General features: G+C 42.9%; 1 protein-coding gene across 3 annotated transcripts in view; it reads left to right on the forward strand.

Annotated features, from left to right (window-relative positions):
* Positions 1-18348, forward strand: part of PDS5B (PDS5 cohesin associated factor B) — a 312170-nt gene that overhangs the window by 42961 nt on the left and 250861 nt on the right. For all 3 annotated transcript variants that reach the window (XM_074986372.1, XM_074986368.1, XM_074986369.1), the window contains exons 2-3: positions 2664-2788; positions 8983-9186. In XM_074986372.1, the coding sequence (XP_074842473.1) occupies positions 2681-2788; positions 8983-9186 (312 nt within the window). In that variant the 5' untranslated portion in view covers positions 2664-2680. The remainder of the gene's footprint in view (positions 1-2663; positions 2789-8982; positions 9187-18348) is intronic.

Consider the following 18348-nt stretch of genomic DNA (forward strand, 5'->3'; position numbering starts at 1 on the left):
GCCAGTCACTTACAGCATGGCTGAAGAATGTTTTTGGACTGAGGGGTCACTGACCCACACAAAAATGGGAAGCAAAAAAAAAAAAATTGCCACAAAACCCTCACTGATATTGTTCCTGGTGGAGACACCTCATGCAACAGGACCACAGGCAAGGTGCTGGAGAAGTGGGGACTGAGGTTCAGGTCTTCTCTCAAGCCACGTTAACTCTTCTGGGGGCCCAGGGTGGGACCAAAAATGGGGGGTTCAGGATTTAGTATGTGGGAGGGGGCTGCCAAGGAGCAGGTGTGGATCTGGGTGGGAGAAAGTGTGCAGGAACAGGTTGAAGGTGGGGTCTGGGTTTGAGAGAAGGTGCAGGAGCAGGGTGGGCTAGGCCAAGGTTGGGGGTCTGGGCAGGAGAGGGGACAGGAGTCGGCCGGGGATGTAGGAGTCTGGGCAATGAGGAGGGGCACTTCTGTGTGTTGCTACCTCTCCTCCTGCCCATTTGGGGGAATGGAAGGGTGGTGAAACGCTCCCTATAGAGGATTTTCTCCCAGGCACCACCTTCTTGTTGCTCTGATTGGTTAGGACTCCAACCAGTCAGAGAAGCAAAGGTGAGGAGGGCAGTGCCTGGTTAAAAAGCCTCTCTAGGGAGCCATGGGCTGCTGTTTCTTCAGCCAAGGGCGGAGGAGCACGTGTGGCAGTGGCATTGGTGGTGGTGGGTGGTGCTGCTGCTTCCTGCACCTTCTGGACAGAGCCTGTAGGTCAGATCCAGACTATGGCTTGCCTGATCTGGTGTCTGAGGCCCATGGCACTTTGCCCCCCGTCCCCTCTGTGGGCTGGATGCTGGGGAGTGGGAGCCGGATCTGGACGAGCTGTAGGCTGGATGCAGACTGCAGGTTGGGGTTCCCCCACTGCTGACTTAGGGAAACAAGCTTGTTTACATTTATGGGAGATAATGTTGCCCACTTGTTTCATATGTCACCTGAAAGTGACAGACAGGGTTTTGCTTGCCACTGTTGTAGGCAACATTGCAAGGTGGTAATGTGCCAGATTTGCGAAGTATTCATAAGCCCCTTCATACTTTGGGCACCATTCCCAAAGATGTGTTTCAGTGCTGATGATGCTTAAAAATGCATTAATTAAATTTGACTGAGATTTGTGTGTTTCCTACTTCATTTTACCCATATTCTGCCATAAATTTCATGTTACAGTTGTCTTGGATGCTGACCCAACACAACTTTCAATGCAGATTTGATAGAACATAAAGAAGGTATCAATGTGAAATTTCTAAAGATAGCTACAACACTTAACCCAATCTGTAAGAATCTTAAGTGCCTTCTAAAATCTTAGTGAGGTTAGTGGTGGAGCATTCTTTCTGAATTTTTAAGTGCAATATTCCAGTGCTGAACTACCGAACCCAGACCACCAGAAAAGAAAATCAACCTTATATTTGATTCAGATAGTGAAAATGAGCATGCATTGTTCTGCATTGCTTTGGACAATTATTGAGCAAAACCTGCCAACATCATAGGTGCATGTCCTCTGGAATGGTGGTTGAAGTGTGATGGGATATGCATCTTTAATGCTTCTGGCAAGCAAATATCTTCTTATGCCAGCTATAACAGCACCACATGAATGCCTGTTGTCACTTTAAGGTGATGTTGTAATGAAGTGAACAGCATTGTCTCCTGTAATGGTAAACACATTTGCTTTGTCTGAGCAATTGGCTGAAGGAGAAATAGCACCGTGTGGACTTAGACCTTACTGAGTTTTACATTATTCTATTTTTGATTTCATTTTTTACATAATTCTACTTTTATAAGTCTAACTTTCATGATAGAGATTTCGCTTACAGTACTTGTAATGTGGGAATTGAATTTCTTTACAGTGCAAACATTTAATCAAAAATATTGTGCACAGTACACTTTGTGGTCTGTGTTTTAAAACAATATCTGAAAATGTAGAAAACAGGCAAAATATGTAAATGTTGTGATGTTTAACACATGCTTAATAATAATTAATTTCTTAGTTGATTGACAACCCTAGTTCTTGTATTTAGGAAATTAAAATAGTTAGGTACTTTTAGAAATGTTACATATTAAGTAAATTAGTCTCCTAAATCACTTACATGCTTTAGAAAATTTTACCCCGTGTCCTCAATTTGTGTACTTGTTTTGTATTTTTTCAATTCCTTTTAAGAGAGCTTTACTGTGAGATTCTAGAAGCCCAAAGCATGTTAATGGTTTGTTTTATCAAACTGGCAATTACAGGCAGCTCTTTACACACTTCAGGTATAATGATTAAGTTATATGTAAGAATGAAGAATTTTTGTATTCATGTTTTATGCTCTATTTTGTTTAGTTGGAATATCACAAGAAAACGGTTGCTCTTGATCCCTTTGTTTAGGCTGACCTTATGTGAGAAACCATAGGGTCTGTTTCAAATACAAGCAAGAGCCATCTTTACCATCTATTTTGTCACTTTTATTGACATCAGTTGGACTTGCAAGTGTTTATTTGAAAGGCAAATTTAGAACCCACCATATTTATCTCACAACATATGAAATATTTGGTGGTGCAGATGGGTTTTGTATTCACTCTGTCCATTGCACTGCAAGTTCTATTAAGGTAGATTTAAAAAAAAATTGTGTAAGTACTGGCTAATTTTGACTTTTCTCTTTACAGGTTTCAAAAGTGAAATCATGGCTCATTCGAAGACACGAGCCAATGATGGAAAAATTACATATCCTCCCGGAGTCAAAGAAATCTCTGATAAAATATCTAAAGAAGAGATGGTGAGGCGGTTAAAGGTCGGTAAACAGCTAGCTAAATTTTGGAGGTTCATTTGGAGTATCTTGAGATTGCTTTCAATATGAACGTGAGACTTTGCATAATATAGTATCTAATAAATTTGTGGCTTTTAAAACTTGTTATGCTCTTAGAATAACAATATATATTGGCTGCTTTCTGTTGTGATGTTTTGCCCCTGTCCCAAACTAGTTAGTCCAAAAATATTGGAATAAAAGTAGAAGCACAAGTGGTAATGAACCGTTGAAATAAATTATATATTACTATTTCTATGAAATAAGGTTAAATTATTTTACATAGTATTTAAAAACAAGGCCGTGTATATGGAAGTATGAGTAAATAGGAAGGAAATTGCCGTGGGTAAATGTGTATGATCTTTATGGGAGAAGTAGAGATGAACCTTTCAGTCACTTTCAGAATCCTCTTCACATATCTCAGGAGGGGTGGTACTGCAAAGCCACTTTATTCTGGAAAGGTTTTAATTATTTTTATTTAAAGGTAATATGCCTACACCTGTAGATTCTCTGGCATCTATTAGGAATCTGTGGTTGATAGGTTTGCTGGGGGTGTAACATAGGGTAGACTGAGTCCAGAATAAGTATGTTAAACTTTTTGATCAGTTCATGGGAAACTGCATTAAAATTTTCATTTGAGACCTGTCTTTTTTGCTGCTGCTCAGCTGCTGCTGCTGCTGCTGTTTTTTTGTTTTTTAGTTTTCCTAAGTATAAATTTCATATGAAAATGAACCACATCAGGTCCATATCTCCCCCGAAGAGAAATTAAAAAAATTCACTTTTGATTGGCTTAATTAGGTGTCTTGCAGTGGGAGGTTGTCTAGAACCAAATGAAAATGTTGTAAAATTAATCCCTGTTAGTTGCTGTAGTCTAGTGTATTATTTTAATGTGGCTGAGGAAAGCGGATTATGTTCTGTAAGTACTTCTGCTGTGCCAGGATGCAATGTGAGAATTAGTAATTAAGCGGAAAAAAGTCTTGAATAGCATGTCTAAATTGCACCATTTGACCAAGTTGATTCTAAAAGCCTTTCTGAACAAGATGAGTGGATATTGGGCAACGAGGAAAAACAGATGGGGATGAAATTCTTTTCCAAGTGCAAAGCTCCAGAAAGCATTTTTCTTGCTCATAATAATATGACAAAGTTGGGAGATCTTTGTCAGGCGGGGCTACCTGAAGATGATTGGAATTTTTGAATTAATGAAGGAGTTTTCGTAATGGTTTCCATAAAATATTGTTACCAAAAAATCTTAAATGCTCTGAAAATCTCCTACCACATTGTTCAAAGATGTTTAAATGTATATTTCATAAGCCATTTGTGCAGTAGTTGCTTGGGTGACTGTAACTCTGGTAAGTTGTAATAATGCTCTTGATTTTTAAAATTAGAAATCCTAATGAAATATTTGTTCTACCATAGGAAGGATGTTGCCCTTAAGCCAGGCATTTGAGAGAGTGAAAACTTGTTGGACTGATTTCCAGAATGGTATTCTTGTAGACGCAAGTCCTAGAGGGCAAATTCCTGTCTGCTTGCTACATAAAATATTTGCTTTGATGAAAGCTGCAGAATGGCTAGCTGACGGCACCTTGAGTTATGTATCAGTTTCTTAAAAGTGATATCCAAAAACATTGTAGTTAAAATTATAGAAGGGAACTAAGATATTAAACTAATTTCATTAGAACCCCTTTTGATGGAAATCTGCTGCTGGAGAGGATTTATAAAAGTATCTCAAGACTTTGCCGCAGAGTAAATATTATGACAGACAGGAATGTGCTTTTACAAAACTGCAAAATATAGACTACTGGCCAGTATCAGATTTTCAAGATCAGAAATCAGAGTAATGGCTAATACTTTTTCAAGTTCAGGCAATTGTTTCCAGTACTGTCCTGATACTATTGCTACTCTAGTGGAACATAGGGGATCTGAGATGGGCTCAGTGCTCTGGCTTTCATTCTAGAGACTTCAGCCCAGTAGGGAAGTGGGCCCAGCCCAGAGTGCTGTGGACCTAGGTGCTGTAGCAAGACTGGAGCAGCCCCAGTCCCCAGTGCTGTGGGCTGGGGTACTTCAGCCTGGTCAGCGCAGCCCCAATCCCTGGTGTTCTGGATACGCTGCAGGCAGTGGCATTGCTGCCCAGCCAGAGCAGCCCCAGGCATGCCACAGGTGTGGGCCCTAGCTCCTTAGGTGTGCTGTGGGTGCAGGTGCTCTAGCCTAGCTGGGCTGAAGCAGCCTCCCCAGCCACTCCCCCTCACCCTTTGTTTAATTGCTTAACTGATTAAACCTAATGTTTAACTGGTTAACTGTATGGGATTTTACATTCCTACAACCCAGTAGTCCTGGGCTGTCCTCTCCCAGCCTTCACTGGTCCTTCTCTAGACTGCTTATTATACTTCATGGCTTCCCTTTCTTTAGGTTCACCTGCCCCAAACCCTTCTCCTTCTTCCCAGGGAGTGTCTCATTCCTGCTCTGTTGTGAGCTTTATATGCCCCAGTTGAGCTGTTTTTTAAATAAACTCCCTGTTCACTGATGCCTCCTGTAGGTGTGGCCTGGACAATTAATTATCCCACTAAGCCATCTTAACCCTTCCAGGCCTTATGTGGGGTGAACAAAACTTAGTCATCACAGACAGATGAAAATGGGAGCCCAGTGCTCACAGAATCAACCGCTTTGCTGCAGCAGCTGCAAGCTGTCTTTTGAGACCTTCCTGTTGCAGAACAGTTAGTGACATCTAATGAAAGTCAGAAACATAAGCAAGCAAAACTAATTGGTCATTTAGAAGTGTAAAAACTTGATTGATTACTTGGTGAGCTTTCTGGCAGACATAGAATTGTATCTCAAGTATCTTAGCCAGTGTTTCTCCTAATTTTTCCCACCTGTAAGAGGAATGAATTTTATGTGCACCAGTGGGGAGGTGATGTGCGACACATGACCTTCATATTAATACACATAACAAAATGCATGTGATGGGAGTAGGGTCAAGCAGTTCTGTGTGTGTGAGAGGGCTTAGGGCAGGGGCAGAGGGTTGGAGTGCAGGAGTGTGAGGGCTTTGGATGGGGATGTGGGCTCAGGGCTGGGTTAGGGGAGGGTTTTGGTGCCAGGGCTCCAGTTGGGCGTGCAGGCTGTAGAAGATTGAGCTGGCTGGGGTTGAGGGCTTTCAGGTGCAGGAGTGGGGTTTAAGGTGGGCCGGGGAGCTCAGGGGGCGGTTGGGGCTGGGGCTTACTTGGCTGCTTCCTTGCTGGAGTGTGGCAGGGAGGGGTGCCCCCAGCAGCTTTGTGCTGGGGCCAGCAGGGAGGGTCGCCTCCTCCACCTGTCTTGGCAGCTTCAGGACGTGCGGGGAGATCGCTCCACACTGAAGTTGTGAGCCCCTGAGTGGGTCTTAATGAAATGCTGTATGGCCCTTGGCTGCGCATTTTAGGAGGAGTTTAAATCCTATCTGAGATAGGTGCAGCATTGTACCTAGAAATAATAGAAGGGCAAAACTTAATTGCTCTTGCCAGTAATGCTTCATTGTATCAACAGAGATGTGAACCTCTTTACATGAAAAGCCTGGGTTGTTGATTAGTTATCAGGTCAGTCATATACTGCTCAAGTCACTCAAGCTGCATCTGCACTACAAGATAAATTCAATATTACAATGTGACTGTCTTTACTGTAACTACCATTAGCTTGATTTAGGGAGCATTAATGTCATTCTTCTTCGAGTCATCCCTGTGGGTACGCCACATCAGGTGTCTGGCTCGCCCCAGCACCACAGTTCAGAAATTTTCAAGCCGTAGTTAGTTAGACCACTCGTGTGCAGGAGTGCGCTGGGCTCTTCGCATGCTTTTAGTCACGTGTGCGATCCGGTCCAACCCAGTTCCTCTCAACCACCAGCAGCTGCAGACGAACTTTGCTTGTGCTCCAGTGCATGTATGAAAGAAAAGTTAAATTCGCCTGTTAGCTTGTCTTTCGCCTTTTTCAATGTTTTGAAACTTTTAATGTACATAGTTTAAAAAAAGGTGGGGGGGGGGAGATAAAAGGGGAGAGAAAGGAGAAGTTACATAACAAGTTTCAGAGTGAGTTAGTTGTTATTACAGACTGTTAAAAATTCTGAGGAGTAAAGGGACTTCGAAGGAGCACGGGCACTTCAAAGTACTTGCAGTTGATCCACGGCTACACGCAAGCTGGTACTTTGAAGTTTCACACTTCAGAGTTGCCGTGGGGGAGATTTCGCCTAATGTAGTGCTGCATATATACTGCAGCAGTTCATTAGTAATCTCCCAACACCCTAATTACCATGTCCCCTTCGAAGTTGGGGGCTAGTCTAGACACAGCCAAAGTGTTCTGGTGGAGCAACTATCTGAAAAGCCAATGGATACAAGGTAATTGCTGACTCACCAGAGAAGAACAAGACACTCAAATCATCGAACAAACCAAAATGGAAATGTAAGTCATATTTCAAATTCTGGGAGTCCTTTCATGAGTTTTGGGCCTCAAAATCCAATTGATGAGATCACTCAAATATCAGCCTATGGTTCTGACTATACAGCCACGGTTACTTTTTTGAATAATTTATCTCTTTGATGTAGATTGCCTTCAGATATTTTTGATTGTTCACAATCCCTAGTTGTTGGTATCTTTGCATATACAAACATCATGTTTGTGGCAAGGTGGAAAGACAGTTACCTGTGCTGGAAATTTGCTTTGAAATCCTTTAAAGTCACAAGTGAAGATATTCATTTTAATCTACTGTCGGAAACAGTTTTTTATCCTAGTACTATAATCAAATTTAGCACAGTTCTGCATAGTTGTTACTAGATTTCCTCAGAGGACACACTATCTGAATAAAGAACTAATTCAGGTCAGAACGTAAAAGTATTGGTTGATCTATACGGAGAAACTTATAACAATGATTGCCTGTACTTCACTATGTTCCAAAAATGTTAATTCCTCGTTTTCATGATCTGCAAACTGACATAAGATTGCAAAAAGGGGTAAAAAGAAAAAATTGTTTATTGTTGGTGTTGGTAATTCAAAGCTAACATTTAAGTTTTGACAATGGTGACAAGGTTTATGTGCAGAGTAGGAGAGAACTCAAGCTAGTTGCACAATGAACAAGCATACTTCTCGCTCAGTTTAATAGCTCTTGAAGTCCAGCAACTACTCAGGAGAATTGCCATAGATCACGTTGGTTTGATATCTGGCCAGTCATGGCATACTTCTTTTCCCATGTCTGAAAATATGATGATTTTAATAATCTGCTTTGAAATATTTTATGATGAAGTACAAAATATGCCACTTGGAATCTTGTCTCTCTTGAGGCCTTGATCTTGTAGACTTCAAATCAATGTGAGTTTTGTCACTAACTTCAGAGAGTAAAGGATTGACCCGTAATTGCCATTTTGTTACTTCCATGGGCAGTTATACTAATTAAAATGGTAACAACTCCGTGATCCACGTAAAAAATATTTACATAATTACCTAGATTCTGCAGTTTAAAGAAGTCCATAAAATTGCATCATATGAAAAGTTGGTTTTGAAATTTCATTCTAAATCATTCAAGAGCCAAGTCTTACCTATTTAGATTGTTAACTCTTCGGGGCAGTGACAATTTTTACTGCATGTTTATGCAGCAACTGGCTCAGTTGGACCCTGATTCTGATTGAGGTATGTTAATGCTACTGTAATAAAATTAGTATTAATTTGCACAAATTTCTGGGTTGATGTATGATTGCATTGAAGCACATTGTACTTTGCTATGGTTCATGGGTTCTGGCGAAAGCTTGTTTCAGCCTTTGTTGGAGAAGCCAGAAATTTAAAATATCAAAAGGAAAATAAAGGCAGTTGGGTGTGGGTGAAATTCAGATTGGGGTTTGTCAGTTTGATTTTTCTGTCTTGCTGTAAATGTTTTCTACAGAAAGATAAGCTTCCTAATAAGTAGACTGCTTTTGTTTTCTGAACTTAGCTGTTGCATGGTTGCTGACAAGGTAAACACCTCTCTTATCTTAGTCAAATCAGTGACTTCTCTGTAGTGGCATATTGAGTATTACTTTGTGGCTTTCAGAAATTGTGCAAAACCTCTGAGTGTTGGGAGCAAGGAAAAAGGGTAGAATTGCATGAGCTCATGTATCTTCTTTTTCAATGAAGACTTACTTACCTAGATAACATCACTTATATATTGGTCTGTCTTTTTTTTTTTTTTTGTGTAGATGGTTGTGAAAACATTCATGGATATGGACCAGGACTCTGAAGAAGAAAAGGAGTTGTATCTAAATCTTGCATTACATCTTGCTTCAGATTTTTTTCTCAAACACCCCGATAAAGATGTGCGCTTGCTGGTAGCATGTTGCCTTGCTGACATTTTCAGAATTTATGCTCCTGAAGCGCCATACACTTCACCAGATAAACTGAAAGTAAGTTGAAATAAGCATGCACACAAAATGTATACTTTAAAAAAGGGCATGTGTGCATGGGCAGAATTAATATATTTTGCCTGCTTCTGATTCAACAAGTTAGAGTAGAAATGATAATAAATTGCTTGAGAAATCCAAGCCTTTAACCTCGTTGCCTAAGGGGATCTCTATGCTCTGCAAATTGTAACTGTTCTAAAAGTCAGGAGAGAACTGACATAATTAAATCTTCTAACTCAGTTTTATTTTAGATTTAACAAATGTAACTGGTTTTTATAACTGGTAAGAAGCATAACTGTATGCATGTTGGTTCCAGCCTCTGAAAGAGGCTAGATAGGTTAAGTAATATCTTCTACTGAACCAACTTCTGTTGGCGGAAATCATGAGATTTTGAGCTGTACAGAGATAGTCTTTGAGGCTGTGTAGTTTGAAAACTTGTCTTCCACCAAAAGTAGGTGGTTCAGTAAAAGCAAATATCTTACCTAACTTGTGTCTTGGGTGCATAAGCAACCACTGTTTGAATATATACTATTTAAAGGCTTGTGATATTTACTTTTCTCTCTTTTTTAATATGAGAAATTAACTAGGATATTTACTCTGCTGTGCTTTTAGTAGTGTTTCCAGGCCCATAGCTTCTACAGGATCATTCTGTAAGAGAGCAGCAAAACTCACGCTACCAGTACTTCTAAGGCAGTGATTACCAGTGCTTTCAGTTCGTATTTTGGGGTCATTCTGTACTGCACAGCATCTATGGGACCCATGCTTGTGGACTGTTTCCAACCTTGCATGTGTATGCCCTGATATATTGTAAACCTGAGTTTACAATTTCTGGACCTATTCTTCAGCCATGCCAACATGTCTACACTGCACTCTGCAGACTGTCTGATTCTCTAGTCTCCTGTGTCAGTGCAGAGTCACATGGCTTTGAGCTGAATCATAGCAGGATTCTGGCTCTAACCCACTCTGCTAGCTAGGATCTTGTGCCTGGGTCCTGAGCGCTTGCTGGCTGAGTTGAACGTGTGCGTGCACTAATGGGGCAGGGATTGCATTGTAACCAGAGTCAGACAAAGTTTAATGTGTAGTGTAGATATGCTCTTTGAAAGGAGAGAGTATTTTATTCAAGAAAGAAGTATTTGAAAATAGTTGAAACTATAGAATTACTTTTCACCCGCTGAGAGTGATTTTCTGCTGAGAATTTGAAAGTTACAAAATTTGCAGTGACCTTATTCTACATATTGTGAAATATTCTTGGTCTCACTAGATAGAGATGGTTGATTGGGAAACAATTTAAATAAGTAACTGCAAATGTATCTCCATTTTGCCATGCATTCCTGCAGTGTTTGTCTCTCTCCCTTACTGTATGCCTCTCACTCCCTCAGACCATTGGGTGCTCAAAGTAGTGGTTGTTGGATGCACTGCGCTGTTCTCCCTTCCCCCATCGCTCCTACTCTGTTTCTCTTCAGAAACCCTTCTCATGAGCACCTCCTCATATAGGAGGATCCCACATGCATGTGGGGGCTGTAGAGCAACTTCCTAGGGCTATGGGGAAGGGCTTTTTATTCCCAATATTTCCTAGCCCTGAAGGCCAAGGGAGACCTAAGGCTCATCGTGGACCTGCAGCGAGTCTCAAGTATCACAGCAACACAGGCAATACAGCCACAGTGTTTTCTGTCAACAAGCAGGGAGGTGGTTTGCTCTTCAGCTGCTTTTCTGTGTATAGCATACCATCCACCTTCAGATGTCGCACTTCCCAGTTTCCCACAATATGCTGGCAGATTGCCTTAGCAGGTTCTGTTCTTGCCCTGAGTGGTCACTCAACCTCAAGGTGGTCAGTGTCATCTTTCAGAGGTGGGGGGCTCCCCAGGAGTACCGAACAGGAAGTCTCATCAGTGTTGCTTGATGCATGGGCTTGATAGAGGTTCCTTGTCTGATGCCTTCTGGGTTCTGTGAATGAGTGGGAAGATGGGGTTCAATCACAGAAAACTCCTTGAGCTTATTTCCCAGTGCACTGATCATGCCACTGACACCTACCTTCTTGCTTTCTGGGGCTCCCCACCACTCTGTCCAGCTGTGGATCCCTCAGACAAGGCACAGATTTGGGATTAACAGCCCCTAGCAGAGTAATGCAGACACTGATCCACTTCACCTCTGGGAGGATGAAACTCTAGGGCACAGCACCCAGGAAATCAAACCTCAAAAGCAATCAAAGCCTCACATAATTTCATCTTTTTCTATGCAAATGTTTTACACAGAGGGGCTGACCAGGTAAGCCCCCTTTATCAATGAACAGGAGATATTCATAGATATTCATATTCATACTGCTCCCACCTCAGTAATTGTTTACACTGTGCTTGGTCATAAATGAAAGATTTTATGAAGCATACACAGTGGGATTTAAATGGTCATAAGTAAAAACAGATCGGTCTAACTAAGTTGCTAAATTGAAACTGACGTTGTTGAAATGAAAAGAAAATTTATAGCTGATTCTAACTTCACTAGGAAACTTCATTTAGGAAATAGATCCTTACCCTAAGAAGAAACCAAGAACTATGAAAAGCTGTTGACTCAACTCACACAAAAAGAATAGCTCTGGTTTGAAGATTTCACCTGACAGCTCTTTAGGGTATGTCCAGCAAACCACAAGGCAGGCTGAGACTGAGACCTGATAGCTTCCCATTGCTTAGACTTTCCCCTAGTGCACAAAACCTTGTTCTATAACCCCATCCCATGGAAAAACACTGAATGAAAATGGATTTCAGCATCTGGTAGTATGTCACTTATCTTTCTAGCAGCAAACACTTTTTAGACTTACAGGGTAAACAAGGCTGTAATTAGCACATGTAAAACTATAAACAGACTCATGTTTCATTTTTTTAACTTCACGTAGAATTATACATGCACCAACATATAATATACAGATCCAGCAGATTGTAACATTAAAATTAGTTGGTTACACAAGTTACTTTGTCTAAAACATCTCTGAGTTATGCATATTTATATTTATAAGCCAATTTTCATAAAACATACGGGTGATCATCACAGGGAGGTTATTATGTAATTTTCCACCAGTGCCCCTTGTCCATAGGAGCCCTCTTAATGTTCAAGAGGAACAAGGCAAAAATAATTGTGTAACCCCCAGCATGGCCATGCCAACACTGGTTTGGAGAGATTTTACCTTTAGGGTTGCAACGCAGTTTTATGGGATTTTAATCTGATGCTCTCATGGGTATTCCCTTTGAGCAACGTGCATAGTGCTGCTCTCATGGAAGGCCTCTTTCTTAATAACAATTATTTCTGTTTGGAGGGTCTCTTAGATAAGAGGCTTGACAGAAGGTGTTGTATGAGGACAAGGTCCAGTGGTACCCTCACTTGTGTTTTTTACCAAAGGTAGTGTGTCAGTTGCAATAATATCAAGACATCATCCTACTGGACTTCCTTCCAAAGCCTCACAAGGCTAACAAGGAGGATTGCTTATATTCTTTGGTTTCTAGATAGGTCACAACCTTTTACACTGAGAGAACCAAAGCCTTTCACTAGTCAACACAGCTGTTTGTCCTAATGGCAAACAGGATGAAAAGCCTGTCAGTTTCTTCTGAGGAGAATTTTGTGGAAAACCACATTCATCAAGATTTGCTATGAACAAGCAGGGATGTCACCACTAATTATCTTGACCACCCCTTCCACTGGATTGTAAGCTTTCAGATACTGATAGATACTGATCCAAGACATGTGAGGTGCTACCTGGTCTTTAGTCCATACTTTCGCATCCCCTTATGCCATCACCTACCAAGATCAGAATTTTGCCAGCTTCAGTGGAGTACTGTTGCAAACAGCACACCCATGATGGGAGCTCATCTCCAGGGGTACTATTTGTGAGTCACTTAACATAGACTTGACATGAGCAAGTATTTAGAAGAAAAAAATAGTTGTTTACTTTTTGTAACTCTTTTTCTTTGAGATATGGTGTTCAAGTCAATTCCATGACCTGCCCTCCTCCTCCACTATTGTTGCTGATGGAAAGAAGGAACTGAGAGGGCATGGCACCAGTAGTGGTCCATATACATGTGCTTTAATATGGGGCTTCAGGGACTGCCAGAACTGGCCTTACAGGTACTATAAGGCGAAAAATCTCTGGCAGCTGTGCTCATGGGCATACACCCATACGCAGTGTGGAGGGGACATGAGCAGTATGCCTTGAAGAACAATAGTTATGTAAGGTAGGTAATCATACCTAATGAAGGGGAGGGAGAAAAAATGTTCTCTTTCTGCGTTGAGAGTAGGACAAGAAGTGATGTGCCTAAATAGCAACAAAAGAGATTTAGGTTAGATATCAGGGGAAATGTTTCTAACTGTAAGGGTAGCTAGGCACTGGAACAGATTACACAGAAAGGTAGTGAAGTGTCCATCTTTGAAGGTTTTTAAGAAAAGTTTACACAAACATCTGTTAGATCAGGTCTAGATAACACTTAAGCCTGTCTCAATATTAGTAGTCCAGGCCTGCAGGGAACTGAACTAGATGACCCAATGAGTTCCCTTCTAGTCTTACATTTCTATGATTTAAAAATTGACAGTGATGGAGAATCCTCAGCAAGCCTTGCTAATTGGCTTCATTTAAAAACTTGAGCCCTATTTTTATTCTGCCCCACTGCCTTGTGGGTTATCCTGGGAAGGAGTAAGGCTAAGGGAGTAAACCCTGACAGAAAATCCAGAGGGGAGTCTGAAGGCGGTTCTGTGCCAACTTGTGGCGTTGACCCGGCAACTCCTGCAGCTGAGCTGGTACCGGATGTAGAGGTTATCCTCTCTTTTGGACTACATCAGTAAAGCTGAGAGGGGAACACTGGTGTCTGGGCAGCCCAGGGTCCCAAAAAATTGCCCAAGCTTGTGTCTGGAGAGGTACTCCAGCATGGCTTAACAGCGTTGAACCAACATGGGAGGTAACAGATACCGGTTATATGCTCTTGCTCGGTTGGTGTAGAGAACGAGCACCAGGGGTTGCCTTTGACGGTGGGAGAGATCGTCGCATCTCACTGGACAGTCACCGCCTGCCTCAAGCTGGGCAGCCCCCAGCCAGAAGAGTACTGTCCCACCACAGTTCACCTACCTCACTGGGTGCGTGAGGCTTAAGGTTTCCAAACCTGACAAGTGACTGAAATTTGAGCACCAGGCAAACCAATAAGAAAATCAACAAGAAAAAGAAACCATCAAAGTTTTAAGCTTGCTTGCTGGAATGTGCGGACCATGCTGACCAGATTGACTGAAGATCTTCAGAACATGAGCGACACCCGAAAGACCGCTGTCATCAATGAGGAACTGAAGAGGCTCCAAGTTGACATTGCTGCTCTGCAAGAGACGCAACTCGCAGATTCGGGATCTCTAAAGGAAAAGGACTACGCCTTTTTCTGGCAGGGTAAAGCCCAAGAAGAATCCAGGGCGCATGATGTTGGCTTCGCCATCAGAAACACCCTTCTACAAATGGTGGAATTAATCATGGGCGGATCAGAAAGACTCCTTCAGGTCATACTTCAAACTGGCACCGGTCCTGTCAACCTGATCAGCACTTACACTCCAACCCTGTATGCCGCACCAGAAATCAGACAATTTCTATCTTATACTTAGTGCTGCCATAGCGCAAATATCTGCTTGCAAACAACTGTACATCTTGGGTGACTTCAATGCGCGAGTTGGAGCCGATCGTGACTCATGGCCTTCCTGCTTAGGCCGCTTCGGTGTGGGAAAAATGAATGAAAATGGTCAGTGTCTTCTCGAACTTTGCACGTACCACAATCTGCATCACAAACACATTTTTCCAAACCAAGCCACAGCACAGAGTGTCGTGGAGAGACACACGCTCGAAACACTGGCCTTAACTAGATGTGGTCATCACTAGACGTGATAACCTCAAGAACGTCCTTCTGACACACAGCTATCACAGTGCTGAATGCGATACAGATCACTTGCTAGTTTGCTCCAAACTCAAGGTGATTCCCAAGAAGCTGCACTGCTCTAAACCAACTGGAAGGCCCCGCATTGATGTCAGAAAGACGGCAAACTCGGAGAGAGCTGAAAAGTTCAGAGACACCCTCGAGGAGAATCTGCGCAGCAGCCCTGGGGGGTGCTGATGTGACATCCAGAGGGCAGCATCTGAGGGATACAGTTTACAACATGGCCTTGTTGGTGTTTGGAAGAAGAGGCAGAAACACAAATGACTGGTTCAAAGCTAACTCTGATGAGATGATTCCAGTCATCGAAAAGAGGCGCGCTGCACTCCTGGAGTAGAAACGCTCGCCGAGCCATAATACCCTGCAAGCACTCGGAGCAGCCAGAAAAACAGTACAGCAGACGGCCAGATGCTTTGCCAACAACTACTGGATCAAGCTATGCAGCAGCATCCAGACCAGTGCTGACTTCGGTAATCTCAGGGGAATGTACGAGAGCATCAAGAAGGCATTAGGACCCACCCAGAACAAGATGGCACCTCTGAAATCCAAATGTGGTGAAGTCATCACTGACAAAGCCAAACAGATGGAGCGCTGGGTTGAACACTACTCCGAGCTGTACTCATGCAAGAACATTGTGGCTGATACATCCCTCGATGCAGTCGAGCTCCTACCAGTAATGGACGAAGTGGACCAGGAGCCAACTGTGGATGAACTGAAGAAAGCCATCGACGACATTGCAGTAGGAAAGGCCCCCTGGCCAGGATGGTATACCACCAGAGGTAATCAGGTGTGCCACGGACACTCTCCTGGAACCCCTACATGAGCTACTGTGCCTGTACTGGAGAGAGGGACAGGTTCCACAGCACATGCGTGACGCTAACATCATAACCTTGTATAAGAACAAAGGATACAGAAGCGACTGCAACAGTTATCGTGGAATCTCCCTCCTAAGCATCACTGGTAAACTGTTTGCTCTTGTCATCTTCGGCAGACTCCAGAAGATTGCTGAGAGGGTGTATCCTGAATCACAGTGTGGATTCCATGCAGAGAGATCTACCTTTGACATGGTCTTCTCTCTGAGGTAGCTGCAGGAGAAGTGCAGGGAGCAGAGGAAGCCACTCTATATTGCCTTCATTGACCTGACCAAGGTTTTCGACTTGGTCAGCAGGGATGGACTGTTCAAACTGCTCCACAAGATAGGCTGTCTACCACGGTTACTCAAGATGATCCAGTCGTTCCACGAAGACATGAGAGGAACCATCCAATATGATGGCACATTATCGGATGTTTTCAGCATCAGGAGCAGCATCAAACAAGGATGCGTCCTTGCTCCGACATTGTTCGGGATCTTCGTGCTCCTCCTGAAGCACGCCTTTGGATCTTCAATAGATGGCATCTTTTTGCACACAAGATCTGATGGGAAACTGTTTAATCTTGCAAGTGTGAAAGCTAAATCCAAGGTGCGGGAAGTCCTCATCAGAGATTTGCTGTTCACAGATGATGCTGCTGTCGTGTCACACACACAAGACCAGCTTCAGAAACTGCTGGATCGGTTCTCCAAAGCGTGCAAGGACTTCGGGCTTTCCGTCAGCCTAAAGAAGACAAACATACTTGGTCAGGACGTTGCTGACCCTCCATCAGTCAGCACTGACAACTATTCGTTAGAGGTCATCCACGAGTTCGTTTACCTCGGGTCCACCATCACTGACACCCTGTCATTGGAGACTGAGCTAAATAGGAGGATCGGTAAAGCAGTCACAACTCTCTCCAGACTCAGCAAGAGAGTGTGGAACAACAATAAGCTGTACACTCTCACACCAAAATGCAAGTCTACAGAGCCTGCATCCTCGGCACCCTCCTTTACGGCAGCGAGTCTTGGACCCTGTATGCCCACCAGGAAAAGAGGCTGAACATCTTCCACTTGCTCTGCCTCAGGCGCATCCTTGGAATATCGTGGAAGGACAGTGTGTCCAACGCTGCCGTCCTTGAGCAAGCTGGAATTCCAACCGTGCACACCCTCCTCAGACAGCGTCGGCTCCGCTGGCTCGGCCACGTCCACAGGATGAATGATGGAAGGATCCCAAAATACATCCTATGTGGAGAGCTAGCCTCTGGCAAAAGACCTCCCGGACGCCCCCAGTTGTGCTACAGAGATGTTTGCAAGAGGGACCTCAGGGAGGTAGACATTGAGCTGGACAGTTGGGAGGAGCTGGCAGACAATCGCTGCAGATGGAGGCAGGAACTACACATAGGCCTTCAGAAGGGTGAGATGAGGATCAGACAGCTAGCAGAGGAGACACGAGCCCACAGAAAGGACCTGCCAGACACCCAGTACACACGCAACAGATGCAGCAAGGACTGTGACTCTCGTGTGGGCCTTCACAGTCACAGTTGACGCTGCAAATGATGATCCCAAATGGAACTACGAAGAGCATGATCCATAGTCTACGTAGACTGAAGGATGCTGCTGCTACTACTACTACTATTTTTATTCTGAAATCATTTGGCTTCAACTTCGAACTATTGGATCATGTTCCACCTTTTTCTACTATGAAATATTTGTTCCACACATAGGTGCTACTTTGATTATGTTGCTCCTTTTTGTGTTGGTCCCAGAGAAGATCTTTTTGGTATTAATGTCGAATATGGAACAGAAATGTACATTTTGAGTTAATGTTAGATACATGGCTTCCTGTTTCTACAGTAGTTGGGCAAAGCTGATTCCAGTTTCCATTGTTCAGTGTTAGGTCTTAAGACAGTCTGGCTGCATGCTCAGTCTTCCTATCACCGACTACTATCTCATTGTAACATGATGGAGCATCTGCCCCACACTTCTTGAAAAGCGGTCCCAGGAGGCTGAACAATCGGAGAGGGGCTGAGAGGAGAAGCCAGTCCAGGCAAAGCAGAACCAGGTCTAGAGTTGGTTGAATTAATTATTCAGTGTGGCTTGATGATTTGAGTGCAGGAAAGATTGTTTTAAATGTTAGGGATTTTTGTCAGTTACCAAACCACTGAATCATACAGAATTGTTAATTTTGTGGCAATGTTTAATGTTTCCTTTTGAGCTATCAGATTCATAAATGAAGTTTACAGAGCAACATCTTTTAACAAACTGAAGGTTGAGAGAATGCATTCATATCCTTTTCTTATTGGTTGGTTTTTGTCTGTGAAACCAGGGATCAATAGGATTGTCTTGAATGGTAAGAGATGGGAAAGCATTGTATAC

Source organism: Carettochelys insculpta, chromosome 1 (assembly GCF_033958435.1).
Source record: "Carettochelys insculpta isolate YL-2023 chromosome 1, ASM3395843v1, whole genome shotgun sequence".
Lineage (NCBI taxonomy): Eukaryota > Metazoa > Chordata > Testudines > Carettochelyidae > Carettochelys > Carettochelys insculpta.